At 35.2% G+C, this 14366-nt stretch overlaps 1 protein-coding gene across 3 annotated transcripts in view; it reads right to left on the bottom strand.

The window, feature by feature from the left end:
- Positions 1–14366, bottom strand: part of LOC145690148 (uncharacterized) — a 135058-nt gene that overhangs the window by 72486 nt on the left and 48206 nt on the right. For all 3 annotated transcript variants that reach the window (XM_081764767.1, XM_081764759.1, XM_081764776.1), the window contains one exon: positions 6233–7418. In XM_081764767.1, the coding sequence (XP_081620893.1) occupies positions 6233–7418 (1186 nt within the window). The remainder of the gene's footprint in view (positions 1–6232; positions 7419–14366) is intronic.

The raw sequence follows: 14366 nt of genomic DNA on the forward strand, positions 1-14366 counted from the left end.
AACGTTTAGAACAACCTCCGATGACCTCGTGAGTCAATGATGTCCATTTACATATCCATCAGCCTTTCTTCCATGTCCGATTTCAGTTTCTTTTAAAAGAGTGCACCGTCATGGAGACGACGACGTATGTGCTAACTTAACTCGATACATACGAGGGCTATCCAGAAAGTAGATTACGTTTTCGTCTGTGTCCGCTAGGGGCGGGGCTAGCGCGGCCATCTTGGGGTCAGAGCGTTGCGCAGCTCAGTCAGCATCTAGCCGTGCTAGTGAGAGGTTCGTGCTGTGCTCCGTTAAGATACTGTGACGGTTTGAAATGTCTGCGTTAATTGAAAATCCCGCGAGCTGCGAGGTGCGTGCAGTAATAAGGTTTCTGACAGCAAAAAACTGTAAACCGATAGAAATCTATCGGCAGCTGTGTGAAGTGTATGGGGACAACATTATCACTGAAGGTGGAGTGCGACAGTGGGTCATAAGATTTAAAAATGGCCGAACCAATGTTCACGACGAAGATCGAAGTGGGAGACCCAGCAAAGTGACTGCCGAACTTGTCGAAAAAGTCGATGTTAAAGTCCGTGAAAATCGAAAGTTCACAATAACGGAACTTTCTTTGAGTTTTCCACAAATTTCGCGAAGTTTGTTGCACGAAATCATCAGCGAAAAGCTTGGTTACCACAAGTTTTGTGCAAGATGGATTCCAAAAATCCTGACAGAGGACCACAAAAATCAGCGAATGGCTGCAGCGTTGCACTTTTTGGACGCCTACAATAAGGATGGTGACTCTTTACTCGATCGCATCGTTACTGGTGACGAAACATGGGTGAAACACGTGAACTGTGAAACGAAATTGCAATCAATGCAGTGGGGGCACACAGGTTCTCCCCAAAAACCCAAGAAATGCATGCAAACAATGTCGGCAAGGAAGATGATGGCGACTGTTTTTTGGGACAGAAAAGGTGTGATTTTGGTGGACTTCCTGGAAAGAGGCACTACAATAAACGCTCAAAGGTATTGCCAAACTCTGCAAAACCTCAGAAGAGCAATTCAAAACAAGCGCAGAGGAATGTTGAGCTCTAAGATCTTGTTGATTCACGACAACGCCCGGCCCCACACGGCAAATGTCACGCGTGAAGTTCTTGAATCTTTTCAGTGGGAGTTGTTTCCTCATCCGCCGTACAGTCCCGACCTGGCACCGAGCGACTTCCACCTATTCCCAGCAATGAAGAAGTGGCTGGCTATGCAGCGTTTTGATGACGACGAACAGCTGCAAGAAGAGGTAACGAAGTGGTTGAAGTCGCAGGCGGCCGAATTTTTCGACGAAAGAATTTCCAAGCTCGTACATCGCTACGATAAATGCCTTAATTTGAATGGTGACTATGTCGAAAAGTAGTATTTGTGTGTGGCTTTCATCTGTATATAATAAAATTTGTTTCCTATACTTTGTTGATTTTTTATTCCAAAACGTAATCTACTTTCTGGATAGCCCTCGTATAATGACAGTGAATGACAATAAGGTGTCGTCGTTAGTTTGAGATCACTATTATAAACACATGGTTTTCTCAGAGGTTCATTCAATGAAATTATGACTTTTTTCAGGGCTCTTTAGTGAAAGAAAACGGAACAGGAAGTAAGTTGAACTGCTTTCTTTCAATCGACTCTTAGCATTGGCAACTGAATAGCTTCACAACCATAACATCTCATATGCCTCTCCTTCTCAAAGGATGGACGGTCCCTAGAAAAAGCACAATGATCTCCCTTACAGTTAACATAGCAGAGCTTAGTCTCTACACAGGGCACCGCACCAAGACTGCTCTGGACACAATTTGCAAAAATCGCTGCCGTTCCATTACAGGACGTGCTTATGTGCCCAGAAATGCTAACATTTAAAGTAACAAAGTGGACTAGGTATAAATACAGGAAGTTTAAGTGGATAATAACTAGCCGTTACAAATTTCAAGAATGTAGGTAGAATGAAAGTAAGAATCAGTGACTGAATTGGAAGTAGTTCACGTGGTTTCCTACTTTTAATTTGAGCTACTTATGCTATATTTTGGTCCACTCGCTCTGATTTAATTTCCTCGTCAGTTGTGTTTAGAAGATCTCAACATGAAATCACTCCGCAGCTAATATTCAGCAGACGGTGGTATATACTGTGACTTGGAGTGTTCCAATGCGAACTAACTTAAGCAAATTCTTTGACTACTTTTCACTATTCAGTTGTAAAAATAAAAAATAAAAATTGTATATAATTATAATACGATTTAGTAATTTAGATTGACTTTAGGATCGAAGAGAGGAAAGAAAAAAGAATTCTTCCTTATGATATTTTCCTTCCGAAGTAATTATTGCTAGTCTCACAATACTCAACTACATTAGTGCCTGAAAAGTAGTGTGGCCATCACGCCATTTACACATAAACACAATTCAGTATATAGTAACCATAATGGTTTAGAAGGATTAACTCAAATTTTGACCAAAAAAAAGGAAAAGGACCTTGTTAATTTTACTTAATTGTGTCTATGATAGATGTTTTTTTTTTTCTTTCTTTTAGACTCGAAATAATAAATAGCATATGATTATTTATAAAATTCTACATGATGATTCTAGGAACTTGCCGAAGCGACATTCCAGCAACGAAACCTTTATATTCAATCTGGACGAATAATATATTGTTGAATGTTACTTATTGCCATCACTATTTCTTCGAAGTTATTATTGAACTATATGTAATAACACTTACTGTAATAGCATTTCGTTTTAAATAATAAAATTTTAAAAAATCAAACATTTAAACACCTATTTATTTCATTTCAGCTCTGCTAGCAATGCAACATTTCATAGTATAATCTTCCTTAATACAACTGTAATGAAAGTTAAAACGAAAAAAAATTGTTATTCCTAAAAAAATTAATGCGATTCGAAATTTTAGCTCCATATAGTTTCAGTATGTTTAACTCTGAGTTTCATTTGCCTATTTTCAAAATTGATATGCTCTCCATCTAACCACACCGGCAATAATAACTAGTATCACTGTATGCAAACCATATAGCTTCAATATATTAACATTTGTTATCAACATATCCATTTTTACAGAGCACAAGCCTTCCCTACGTATATCATTTCTCTTTAACAACATGTTCAAATATTCATTTATTGCATGGAGAATAAACAGAGGACAAGGCTTTCATACACAGCACAGCAACAATTAATCTCAAAATTAACTTACTAACCTACTTTTAAACCTAACTAACCTAACCTACTTATATTGCAAAAAGTATATAACACGATACATTTATTAGTAAATGACATAAATAAGACCTTATTATAGGTAGAAGTTTTTCGCCTAATGAATAAGAAACATGAACATTGAATATGTAATACAACTATATTTGGAGCCCTTCTCGTTTCTTTGACATTTAGGAATAACAATCTGACCTCTTAAAAGATAGCAAATGAGGCCTTTTAAAGATTATTATTCTTCGAATAATTTACTTTAGCACTGAAGCTAATCCCACGATCCTTATAAATACAATAGTGGCAATATTTGTGAAACAATAACAAAAACTCGAAACAATAGTATTTCAAGAGTAAGCTTAATCCGCATAATTAATAATCAATTTTCATTGTAAACATGTAGTACCCCTATCAACTAAACACTCGGACAATGTTATGATCTCCTTATAAATTTCACAGCAGTCGCTAATTATAAGAATAATGCATGATTACTGAATAGTATGCTTGTAATTTACTAGTCTCTTTTCCCCATAGTTTTGTTTGGACTTCTGAGACAATGCGAAACCTAATTAACTAGAATTCATAGATATAACAGACAATACTACAATTTAAATACTACCAGCACTTTCAGTCTTAAATGTCAGCGCACAAAAACTCCAGTCAGTTTATGTTATTGGAGTGGGCTCTGAGGCTTCATAAAATGGCGACTAAGATCACTAATCTCGAGTCCGGTTCTTAAGAACGAGACTTCGGTTACCTACTTCCAGTTCATTAACTTTCCTTCACATTATACTATAGTCTAAACAATAACAAAATGTACAGCTTCCACCTCATTATTGGATGCTTAGCTTCTTTCATTGGTAAGATTGCAGCTTAGTATAGATGTTTATAGGAGTATCCATTCCAACTTGGGATATCAAGCAGTCGGAAAATTTACCGAAACGGTTTAATATATTTTTATACAGACTCTGCGTTGCCGAAATCTCCATTACGTTGATCGAATTTTAGATTTACACTAGGTTTAGATCCAAACAATAATGTACACGAACAAAATACACATATACTTTAGGGACTATGGCTCCATCCTGCTGTCTATATTGTCACTTCCACACAGTGCACTCACCCCCCTCTATGAAGGTCGCATCTAACTAAAATTGTTATTATCTTATTTAATTCTCCCGCTAATAAAATACGAAATATATTTTAACTAAAAAGAGGATTTATTTATATTGTACTATATTTCGTATATCCCACTGTTCTTTTATTGAATTCAGATTAGGATGTTCCAAATTTCGATCATTACAATATAGCGAATTTCCGCACTTTATTTGTAAACCAGTCAATTGCCATAGAACCGGTTTCATCGCTCGTAGCAATCCAATTCCAAGTATACAGATTCTTTTAGAAGGTAAAATTTTGTTTTGTAATTTTTACGAACATACTACGCATCATTTAGGATGTACTACATAATCAGCAGTTATAAATATAAGCATTGTTTGTTTACATCTGTTAGGCCTAAAGTCAAACATCCCTGAGTAGTTTTTCAAATACTTCACCGAATTCAATAACAAATAATTTTACACACTAAAATAAAAAATTATTAACTATAATCAAAATAATCAATAATACATCTCGTTTTATAACATCTCAGCGCTTTAGACGTAATATAGAAGCAATACAATGAGAACACAACATATCGTCCATAGTGTAAGCATATCATTCAATGCTTCAATTTAACTTTATAAATCAAATTTTTAATAATCTACATGTCGTACTAACTTAGAATCAGGTCATTGGAGGTATTGTGTACCATAGTCACAAAAGCTACTGTACGGTGCAAGTAAAAGGGTACAAGGGCACTACATAATTACTGTAACCACCCTTACTACCTAATATTACCGGTACTGATAACATACCGTAACACAGTTCCACTAACAGTGTCCCATTTCTCAGTTTTCTAGTGGGTCAATCCATGCAAAGTGATCGAGAAAAAAGAAAAATTGCCGCTAGACCTTTCAAAAAAAAAAAAAATCTAATTTTTTCATGAATGTTTATCCTATATCAGAGTACTTAAAGATCTGTAAGAACCGAAAATGAATGATGTCTTTGTATTAATGTCATCTTCAGTAAAGAGTTTATATACAATTTACAACTTCATGTCAGCTCCCCCAAAAGCTCTGAGGCAAATACGAGTCTCAATGTCTTGGTGTTGTAAATATACACCCTCCTCCGGGCCAAAATGCACAAAAGTGGGCCCCAAATTTAAATTGATAAATTAACGGTTATTTTGCTTGTTTGTAAGTTTCTTGTGTGTGTTTGAGACTTCTAATGACATCATTTTGAAAAGAATATTATCTGATTCCTTGTATCGCATACACATTACCCATGGCAGTCAACCTATTAATATAGTTTCCAAAATAACCTGAAACTTCCTAATTTTGGACAACATTAGGTCTCTTGAGGCGCCTAACGATATTCTAAAACATTTCGATTTTCGAAAATTAATTTTCTTATCGCTCCACTCAGGTCCGTATTTACGCACAGGCCCAGGGCAGCATTAAAAAAAAAAAATCGAGATTATGGTTTGGTATGTGGGGGAAAAAAAGCTCTCCACGAGAGAGAAATCTGAGGGACCTCTATACTGGAAAATGATTAACTATACTTGGAAACTTAGTCACAATATTGTGCTGAATTTTCTATGTAGAGTAGTATTTAGTAGTTTTAGTGATTTTTGCTTTCATGTTGTAGTCTCAAGAGAAACTAATATTTTGTCTATCAGTGTTTTGCATTGTTTTTGCTAACACATATCTGAATACGAAAAAAAAAAAAAAAAAAAAAAAAACCTTTGGGACCAGGAGTGTAAAATACCCTTAATACGGGTCTGGTTCCACCCTACTCTTTACTTCCCTGTTACATTTAACCATTTTCTGGCACATCTTCCTTATCCTAACGCTGGGTCTTTATTGACACATCTTATAAGAGTGAGAAACATAATACTTACTTGCATGTTTCAATAGCTTACGGTAACGGCCTCGTACATCTTGGCTATAAACATCTAAGCTATCATGCAAAAGAAATGCTATCATGTCTTTCATACTCGAACTTCGTAAATATCTTTTCACTTCATCGACTAGCATCGACCATTGTTCATGCAAAACGAAATTCTGTAGACGTTTCATTATAAACGCAATATTATGTGAAAGATCACAGATTATGCTAGGTTCCCTCATTTTATGCACTGAATATTGCCTTTCATTACTATCAGGGAACTGTTCTACAAAATTTGGAGAACGCGATACTGGTGGTTCTGTGGCATAATAGTATTTGCTCAGATTTTGTTCTTGGACTGGAAACATTTCGTTTGAGTTTACACATTCCAATTTTCCAAGTGGACCTACATGATGAGGAAATGAATCTGGCTGGGACCTTGGAACTTTCTGTATAAAACGTAATCCTGGATCATGATATCTTTCACGAACTCCTTCTCTCCATCTGTCTTCTACGTTATTTTTGGTAAAATTATATTCATTCATAACTTCAGAATTTTGACTTGGAAAAAGAACACTGCTGAATTTCCATCTGAGATCTCGCACTAAATCTAGATAATGACTCTGCTCAAGGCACGACAAATAATTCAAAAATAACTGAGGCGGTAGATTTCTCACAACTGAAATCGGAAGCTTCATAAGAAGATTGTAAACTTCAATACGTATATTTGAGTCACACACTGCAGTCTCGATTACTCGACCCAGAATATGCAACGGGAAGCTTTGCGTCATGATTGCCTGCTCAGCGGCGTCATTCAGGATATCAAATTTATTCCTTTTATTAACAAACCGCAAAGCATGATCAAGGAAAACATTAATTCTCCTCCACAGAATCTCAACATTTTTTCCCTTAAGAAACTTAAATACTCTGACTATTAAGTCCTCATTATTTAGACAACACACACTTAATGCATCTATTGCAGGGATCCAAACAAAGTTACTGTGTATATTAGTCTCAAGAAGCTGTTTTAAAATTCTCTCCAGTTTTTCACTATCTTTACTTTCAGTAATTTTGCGAAGGCAATATTTTGCAATCCCACCATAGAACCAATAACAGTGCTTAGTTTGCAGCACAGGCATAAATTCCAATATTTTTTCTAAGGGTGATTTATTTATTTGGTTCCGGTGCTCAGCTGAAAACTGAAAAGAAATTAAAAAAGTATTACACAAAAAGAATGGTCAAAATAACGCTATATATATATATATATATATATATATATATATATATATATATATATATATATATATATATATATATATATATATATATAGATAGATAGATAGATAGATAGATAGATAGATAGATAGATACACGAGGACTGTTGGAAAAACTTTCTGCAAAGTACTACTTATGTATTGTGGCGCTTGTGGTCCGATATTATAAAACTCTGAAAAATAGACCTTCTCTTTTAAACTTATCTTTGACTGACTTGTTTACGCTGACTCGTTTATTTTTCAAACCAGTTTGAAAAAGTAGTTTCGTATGAAAAGTGGAAATTTATCGTGAACAATATATGTCAATGATTTTTTATGATTTCAAATGTAGTTTAACACCAAACAATGAATCGAGTGATTTCATTTTTCTTTTGATAGGACAGTAAACATTTGGTTTTTCGAATTCCTGCGTGGTTGCACATTACTGAGTGATGAATTTCGTGAAGGTTGTCTATCAATGTGTATTGTTACCTGTAATGTTGACGCTGTGCGAGAAATGACAGAGATCGGTATGTGACATGTTGTAAGATTCAGGCGTCCCTTCATATTAACATGAAAGCAATCCATATGATTCTGCATGGTTCACCTGAACGTACGGAATTTTTGAAGTCATTGGATCCTACACAACTTGACCGAAGCTTAAAAATAAGCTTGTGTCAATTGGTGAAACGAAATCCCCACAAAAATTCAACCGAGGTAAGTCCAATATGGTATACTACGTTACAGGGAAGGAAACTTGAATCTATTCATAAAAACCCAAAACTAAACATCAATATCACTATTTGGGTATTTCAAAGTGAGCCGAAACCAACAAATATTCGTTCGATGAGTGCTGTCAAGCAAATTATTGCTTGTTTCTTCGGTTATAATGGATATCTGATAAGCTAAATTTTAGAAGATCGAAGAACTAAATCCTGAGTGGTAGACAACCAATTGTTGGCCAGAGGTCATCAACGAACTGCGCAAAACAAACCCAAATCGTCGCATCATTCTTCACCACCACAACAGTTTACGTTCAGCACACCAAACTAGGAATTCTTCACAGTAAAAATGTTGAATTAATGCCTCATGGTCCATATTTATCTAACTTAACACCTAATAACATCTTTTTTGTTCCCAGACATGAAAAAGATGCAATTTGTGTCGCCTGAGGCAGTTACCGACGCATTCCGAACAGCGGTTTACAAGGCACTTCTTCAAATTGCTGTGGAAAATAAACGAAAAGCTTAAACAAATAATCAAAGATGATTTAAACATACAAAGGTCTATTCTTCCGAATTTTATATCAGAACACTAGCGCCATTTTATTAAGTATTAGTTAGCAGAAATTTTCCCAGCACTGCTCATACATACATACAGGGACGTAGCCAGAGTTCTGAGCTTGGGGGGGGGGGCATATTTGCAAATTGAATAACACTTTTATATATAAATATATATATATATATATATATATATATATATTAGGGTGGTCCTTATTTATATGGGGGAAATATATTTAGAAATTTCCTTGGACTCTCCCCCTAAAATGGTTCCATATGGAACCAAATTAAGCCAGGAGAAAAATTAGATCCATTGAATAATTTTAAATGGTGCCCCAAACGACCTAGAGTTTTCAATGCGTTTACAATACCTAGTATATGGCGAAAAGCTGGAATAAACTCTTGCAATTTAGAAACAGCTTAAGGGAATGAAAAGATATCTTGGATAATGGAACTAGAGGCGTTTACAATATCTAGTATATGGGGAAAAGTTGGAATAAACTCTTGCAATTTAGAAACGGCTTAAGGGAATGGAAAGATATCTTGGATAATGGAACTAGAGGAAGAGACCAACCTAATCTTGTATAGCATTATCATGACGGACATCTTGAAATCCGCCATCTTGAATTCAGGACAAAATTTTTAAATAGGAAGAGGATAATGTGACACATCTTTTTGAGGTAGCATTTTACCAAATCTGGTATTATTTTTAAGTTGCCTATATTCATGTAAGAGTTATTACGTGTGAAAACATAATACTTCGATATAATGTTATTTTATTGTAGTTAAGGAACACAGATTTGTAAGAATTTGGAAGTCTTTTACATAAACTGAAACAAACTGCTTGTTTCGCTATGAACAAAAATAAGTTTTTCCATCAAGATGATTCATAGACCATTATGAGGAAAAAGAAAAATTATAACTTGGAAGAAATTGAAATATTCCTTTGGTAAGTTATGAATCTTATTTGCTACATAGTTCACTTTTGTCGCATCTAGGAAAAGATTGTCTGTGGGCCTTCATTATCTACAAAAGAAGCTGTTTCTGCTTCTCATTTTTCGTAAGAACGTTGTTGTAATCTTCTATTAGTTACACTCCCCTTTCTGCTGCACCGTTTGTTACGTGAATGAATTTAACTATTGCCTTTTCTTGAAGATAGTCATTGTTATTTGGCCATGAAATCGGATCACACTTAAGAAACCCTTTGGGTATTTTAAATCTCTCGTGGAAAATTTTTGTGTTTGTTGTAACAAAATCACGTTTTCTCTTTTCACAATAATTTTTATGTTATCTTTTACGTCAAGCCTTTTTGCTGCTTCACGGTTTCCCCTTACAGCTTTAATTCTTTCAACCATTTTCTGTTTTTCCATTATGGTAACTCCATCGTCAAAAAAAACCAATACTACGTGTTTCTCCGTCAAGTAACAGAGTTGGCATGAAAATTTAGAAAGAGCCACTTCAGGTAATTCAGCATCTATTTGTCTGTAACTGTACAAACTTTTCAAAAATTGCAGGTCTGGTAATAGTGAATGGGATGCTTGATCACATTTAAGCCAAGCTTGAACATATAGTCGTATCAGAAAATGCATACTGTTCGAAGACCCGTTTCTATTTGCTTCGTTAAATGAAATTGTTGGCGAAAGAGAAATATTTTTAAATAGTAGATTGCTTTTCCCATCCACCTTACATTGTGAATTGCTCCAGGCGAACTGAGGTATGCCACCCAAGAATATGATGGTCAGTTCTAAAAATACCCTGTAATCTTCTCTGCGGTGTCCTGCTTCTACAAGTTTGATAGCAAAATTCAACACTTCATTTCTTACATCGGAAATATTGTTCCTTACATCATCATCATCAATTCCTGGAATAAAATTAGTGTAATCTATTTTAGACCACTCGTTCTGAAAACACTTCAATAGGAGAATGTCCGGTCCAGATGCAAACGAAACAACACTTATCAAATACAGATTTTAAAACTAATTCATACATGTGGTGTCTACAAGCAAGGTGTAGAAGATTATTTTGGAACTACTGCTCTAGCAGAATGCAAGCACCGTTGACATGACCCATATTGCAGGGAGTAGTGCCACAATAAACTGCCTGCACAAATTTTACCAAGTTCCATTTTTCAAGTGAATGTACTATAGTAGAAGCAATATGTTCTTCTCTTGATGATGACAAAATGGAAACACCAATTAGCCTCTCATGACCATCTTCTGTAATAATTATTGATAACCTGTCGGCAGTTTTTCTGCCAGTCAAATAAGGCAGTAGTTTTCCGTTCCAATGCCCAACTAACGCACTTGATGCACTCTGAAATTGTTTTTTGTGGTTCTGTGCAACTTCGCTACATATTTTCTCTCAGCATCGGTGAATGGAACACCCATTTATTACTAGTTCCTTTACATTATGGCCTAATGGTTCTGAAGTCGCTATCAGATGTATTGCTGCTCTATCAGTGACCTTTCATCGATCATGAGCAATACCTGTCTTTAAGTAATAAAATTAGTTTTTCCCTTTTTACATCTCTTGGAGGGTCCGGGCACACACGCATCCATATTTACATTTTCTCTAACATTCTCAACTGGGTTTTCCTCTTCATTTCGGACAAATCACTTTCAGAAGTACATTCTCTTTCGTGTTCCTCTTTCTTTTGAAGCCGTGCATATCCCTTTCGTTCTTTTCGTGCGAAACTCATGTCTTTACTTTTAGTCGTATAAGAATTATTACCTCTGAAAAGGGAAATCTTTTCACATGTAATAATTCTTACACGACTAAAGCTATCCTTAAAATAGTACCAGATATGTGCTTCTGGTAAAACGCTATCTCAAAACAATATGTCACGTAACCCTCTTCCTATTTGAAAATTTTGATTTGAATCCAAGATGGCCACTATGACAGTACTATATAAACTTAAGTTGTTTCTTCCTCTATTTCTATTAACTAGGGTATCTTTGCATTCCCTTTAGCCGTTTCTAAATTACATGAGTTTATTCGAGATTTTTCCCATATACTATGTATTGTAATCGAATTCAAAATTTTAGGTCGCTCGGGGCACCATTTAATATAATTCAATGAAGCTATTTTTTCCTGGCTTAATGTAGTCCCATATGGAACCATTTAGGGGTTAAGTCCAAAGAAATTTGGAAATAAAAAATTAAGGACCACCCTTATATTATATTATATTATATTATATTATATTATATTATATTATATTAAAAAGTTTGACACGTTTTTTGTGCGCTCCGTGAATTCGGTTTGATTTGGGGATAAATTTGGTGTTAGCGAGGAGTGAGTGGTTTTTGCAAAATGTAAGGAGGTGCTATACACGAGTTTAAGAAGTTTGAGTTTTCTCAAAGACGTTGGTGAGCTCAGCGAAGGTGTTTGGTGACTGTATATTTTCTTCCTATCATCGACTATACTGATAGTTTATTAAGTGAGAATGGAGTGAGCCAAGTGATGATAAATATAAAATTATATCTTGCTTTAATGAGCAAGATCAACTTCAGTTTTCATCTAATATCAGGAATATCATAATCAAAAGTACATTATTTCAGTTAATGTTCGTTAAAGCTGGTTATTTTGATTTTTTAAATATTAACAATGCTTTTTACTTTGAACTTTATAATGAGTGAAACAAAACAATTTTAATAATGAAAATAATGAATGTACAAACAAAACATACATCTAACACCCTTACTAATATTGGAAATAATTGCAAGGATTTCCCGTATTCAATATGCAACAAATATTTTCTCAATTCCAGAGGGTTAACCATACATAACAGCAAATGTCACAATGATACTAATAAAGATAAGAAAGTGATCGATACTTGTGCGAGTCGTTATACAGTTAATCAATTTCCTAGTACACAAGAGTTGAACACAAATGACAATAATAGGGATGGAAACGCATTAATTTCTAAATATAATAATACTTTAGTAAGATTAAAATCGTCAATAGCCATGCTTCGAAGAGTCCCGCGAGGAGCAAGACATGCAATGGCAGATGCGCTATATGAAGTTCTTCAACAGATTGTGATATTAATAATCTTAAGTCTTGGATGAATCTTTTATTCTTCCCCTACATAACACTTTGTATGCCTTTATCTTCTGTGAAAGTTACTAATCTTACTACATGGGTGAAACAGAGAATCCAACTATGGTCAAAAGTTGTTGTGACGATATAACAAACCTAACAAGTTTGAAGAAGAACACATACAAACGCAACAAAACTGCTAACAAATCACCTAATGACATACTAATCAAGCACATAGAGAAGCAGATGGAGACGTACATAGAGCTGTTCGACTTCTTACTTCCGAAGATACTTTAGCCTCAACAGATGCCACCACATTGAAAGTCCTAAAAGAGAAACATCCTGCACATCCTTCTGGACTTACGCCAACTGACACAGCAGATCTTAATATTAATATTAATAGAGTCACATCCAACGAATTCTTAAAAGCGCTTAAATCCTTCCCTTCAGGTTCTGCAGGAGGTATAGATAGCATGCGCCCTTCAATTCTTAAAGATTTAATACTTTACAATACACAAGATTCCAAAGATCGCCTAATTAAGATCACATGTGAATTCCTATCTAAGATTATATCAGGGGATGTGCCTAAAGAATTACGACCAATATTCTTTGGAGCATCGCTAATAGCACTGACAAAGAAAAGTGGAGGTATTAGACCTATTGCAATAGGGAATATGTGGAGAAGACTTTCATCCAAAATAATTTGTGGGAGAATTAAACAACCTCTAGTTCAATTTCTCTCTCCACACCAACTTGGAGTAGGCATTCGATATGGAGCCGAAGCAGCACCACATGCGGCTCGCATATATTATTCTTATCCTCACCAGAAACCTAAAGCTCTTAAAAATTGATTTCAGGAATGCTTTTAATGAGATAGACAGGAACGTAATGTTATCAATCGTAAAAGAAAATTTTCCTTCGATCTATCCCTATGTACACGAAAGTTATGCTCAGTCCAGCAATTTATATTATGGTAAACACATCATTTTTTCACAAAGAGGAGTACAGCAAGGAGATCCTTTAGGTCCAGCATTATTCGCAATAACTTTACAGTCCATAGTCAATAACATAGGACACAGATTTGAATGTTTGGTACGGATCCGGATACCGTATTAAATACATTAAAAGTGATCTATACACAGGGAATTACAGTTGGTCTACACCTTAATTTTTCGAAATGTGAGGTTAGCTTTCTTGGAACAACGAAAGAGCATATGCACATACTCCTCACATCATACAATGAGGTAGCTCCAGGCATTCAATTAATGTCTCCTTCAAACGCATATCTCCTACGAACGGCCCTCTCAACAGAATCAAGAAAAACCTTATTAACTGAGAAGATAACCAAACTGGAGATGTATTTCGCACGTTTGTCATTAATCTCAGCACATTCTGCCTTTTATTTATTAAGAACATCATTTACTACTCCAAGATTACTATATTTTCTGAGAAGTTCATCTTCATGGAAGGAAGATTTATTAGAACGCTTCGATAACACCGTAAAATCTGGTTTAGAATCTATCCTAAATTGCTTCCTTGAGGATAACACATGGCTTCAGGCTTCTCTGCCAGTTAG

The sequence above is a fragment of the Thermobia domestica genome, chromosome 1 (genome assembly GCF_964235325.1).
Source record: "Thermobia domestica chromosome 1, izTheDome1.hap1.1, whole genome shotgun sequence".
Lineage (NCBI taxonomy): Eukaryota > Metazoa > Arthropoda > Insecta > Zygentoma > Lepismatidae > Thermobia > Thermobia domestica.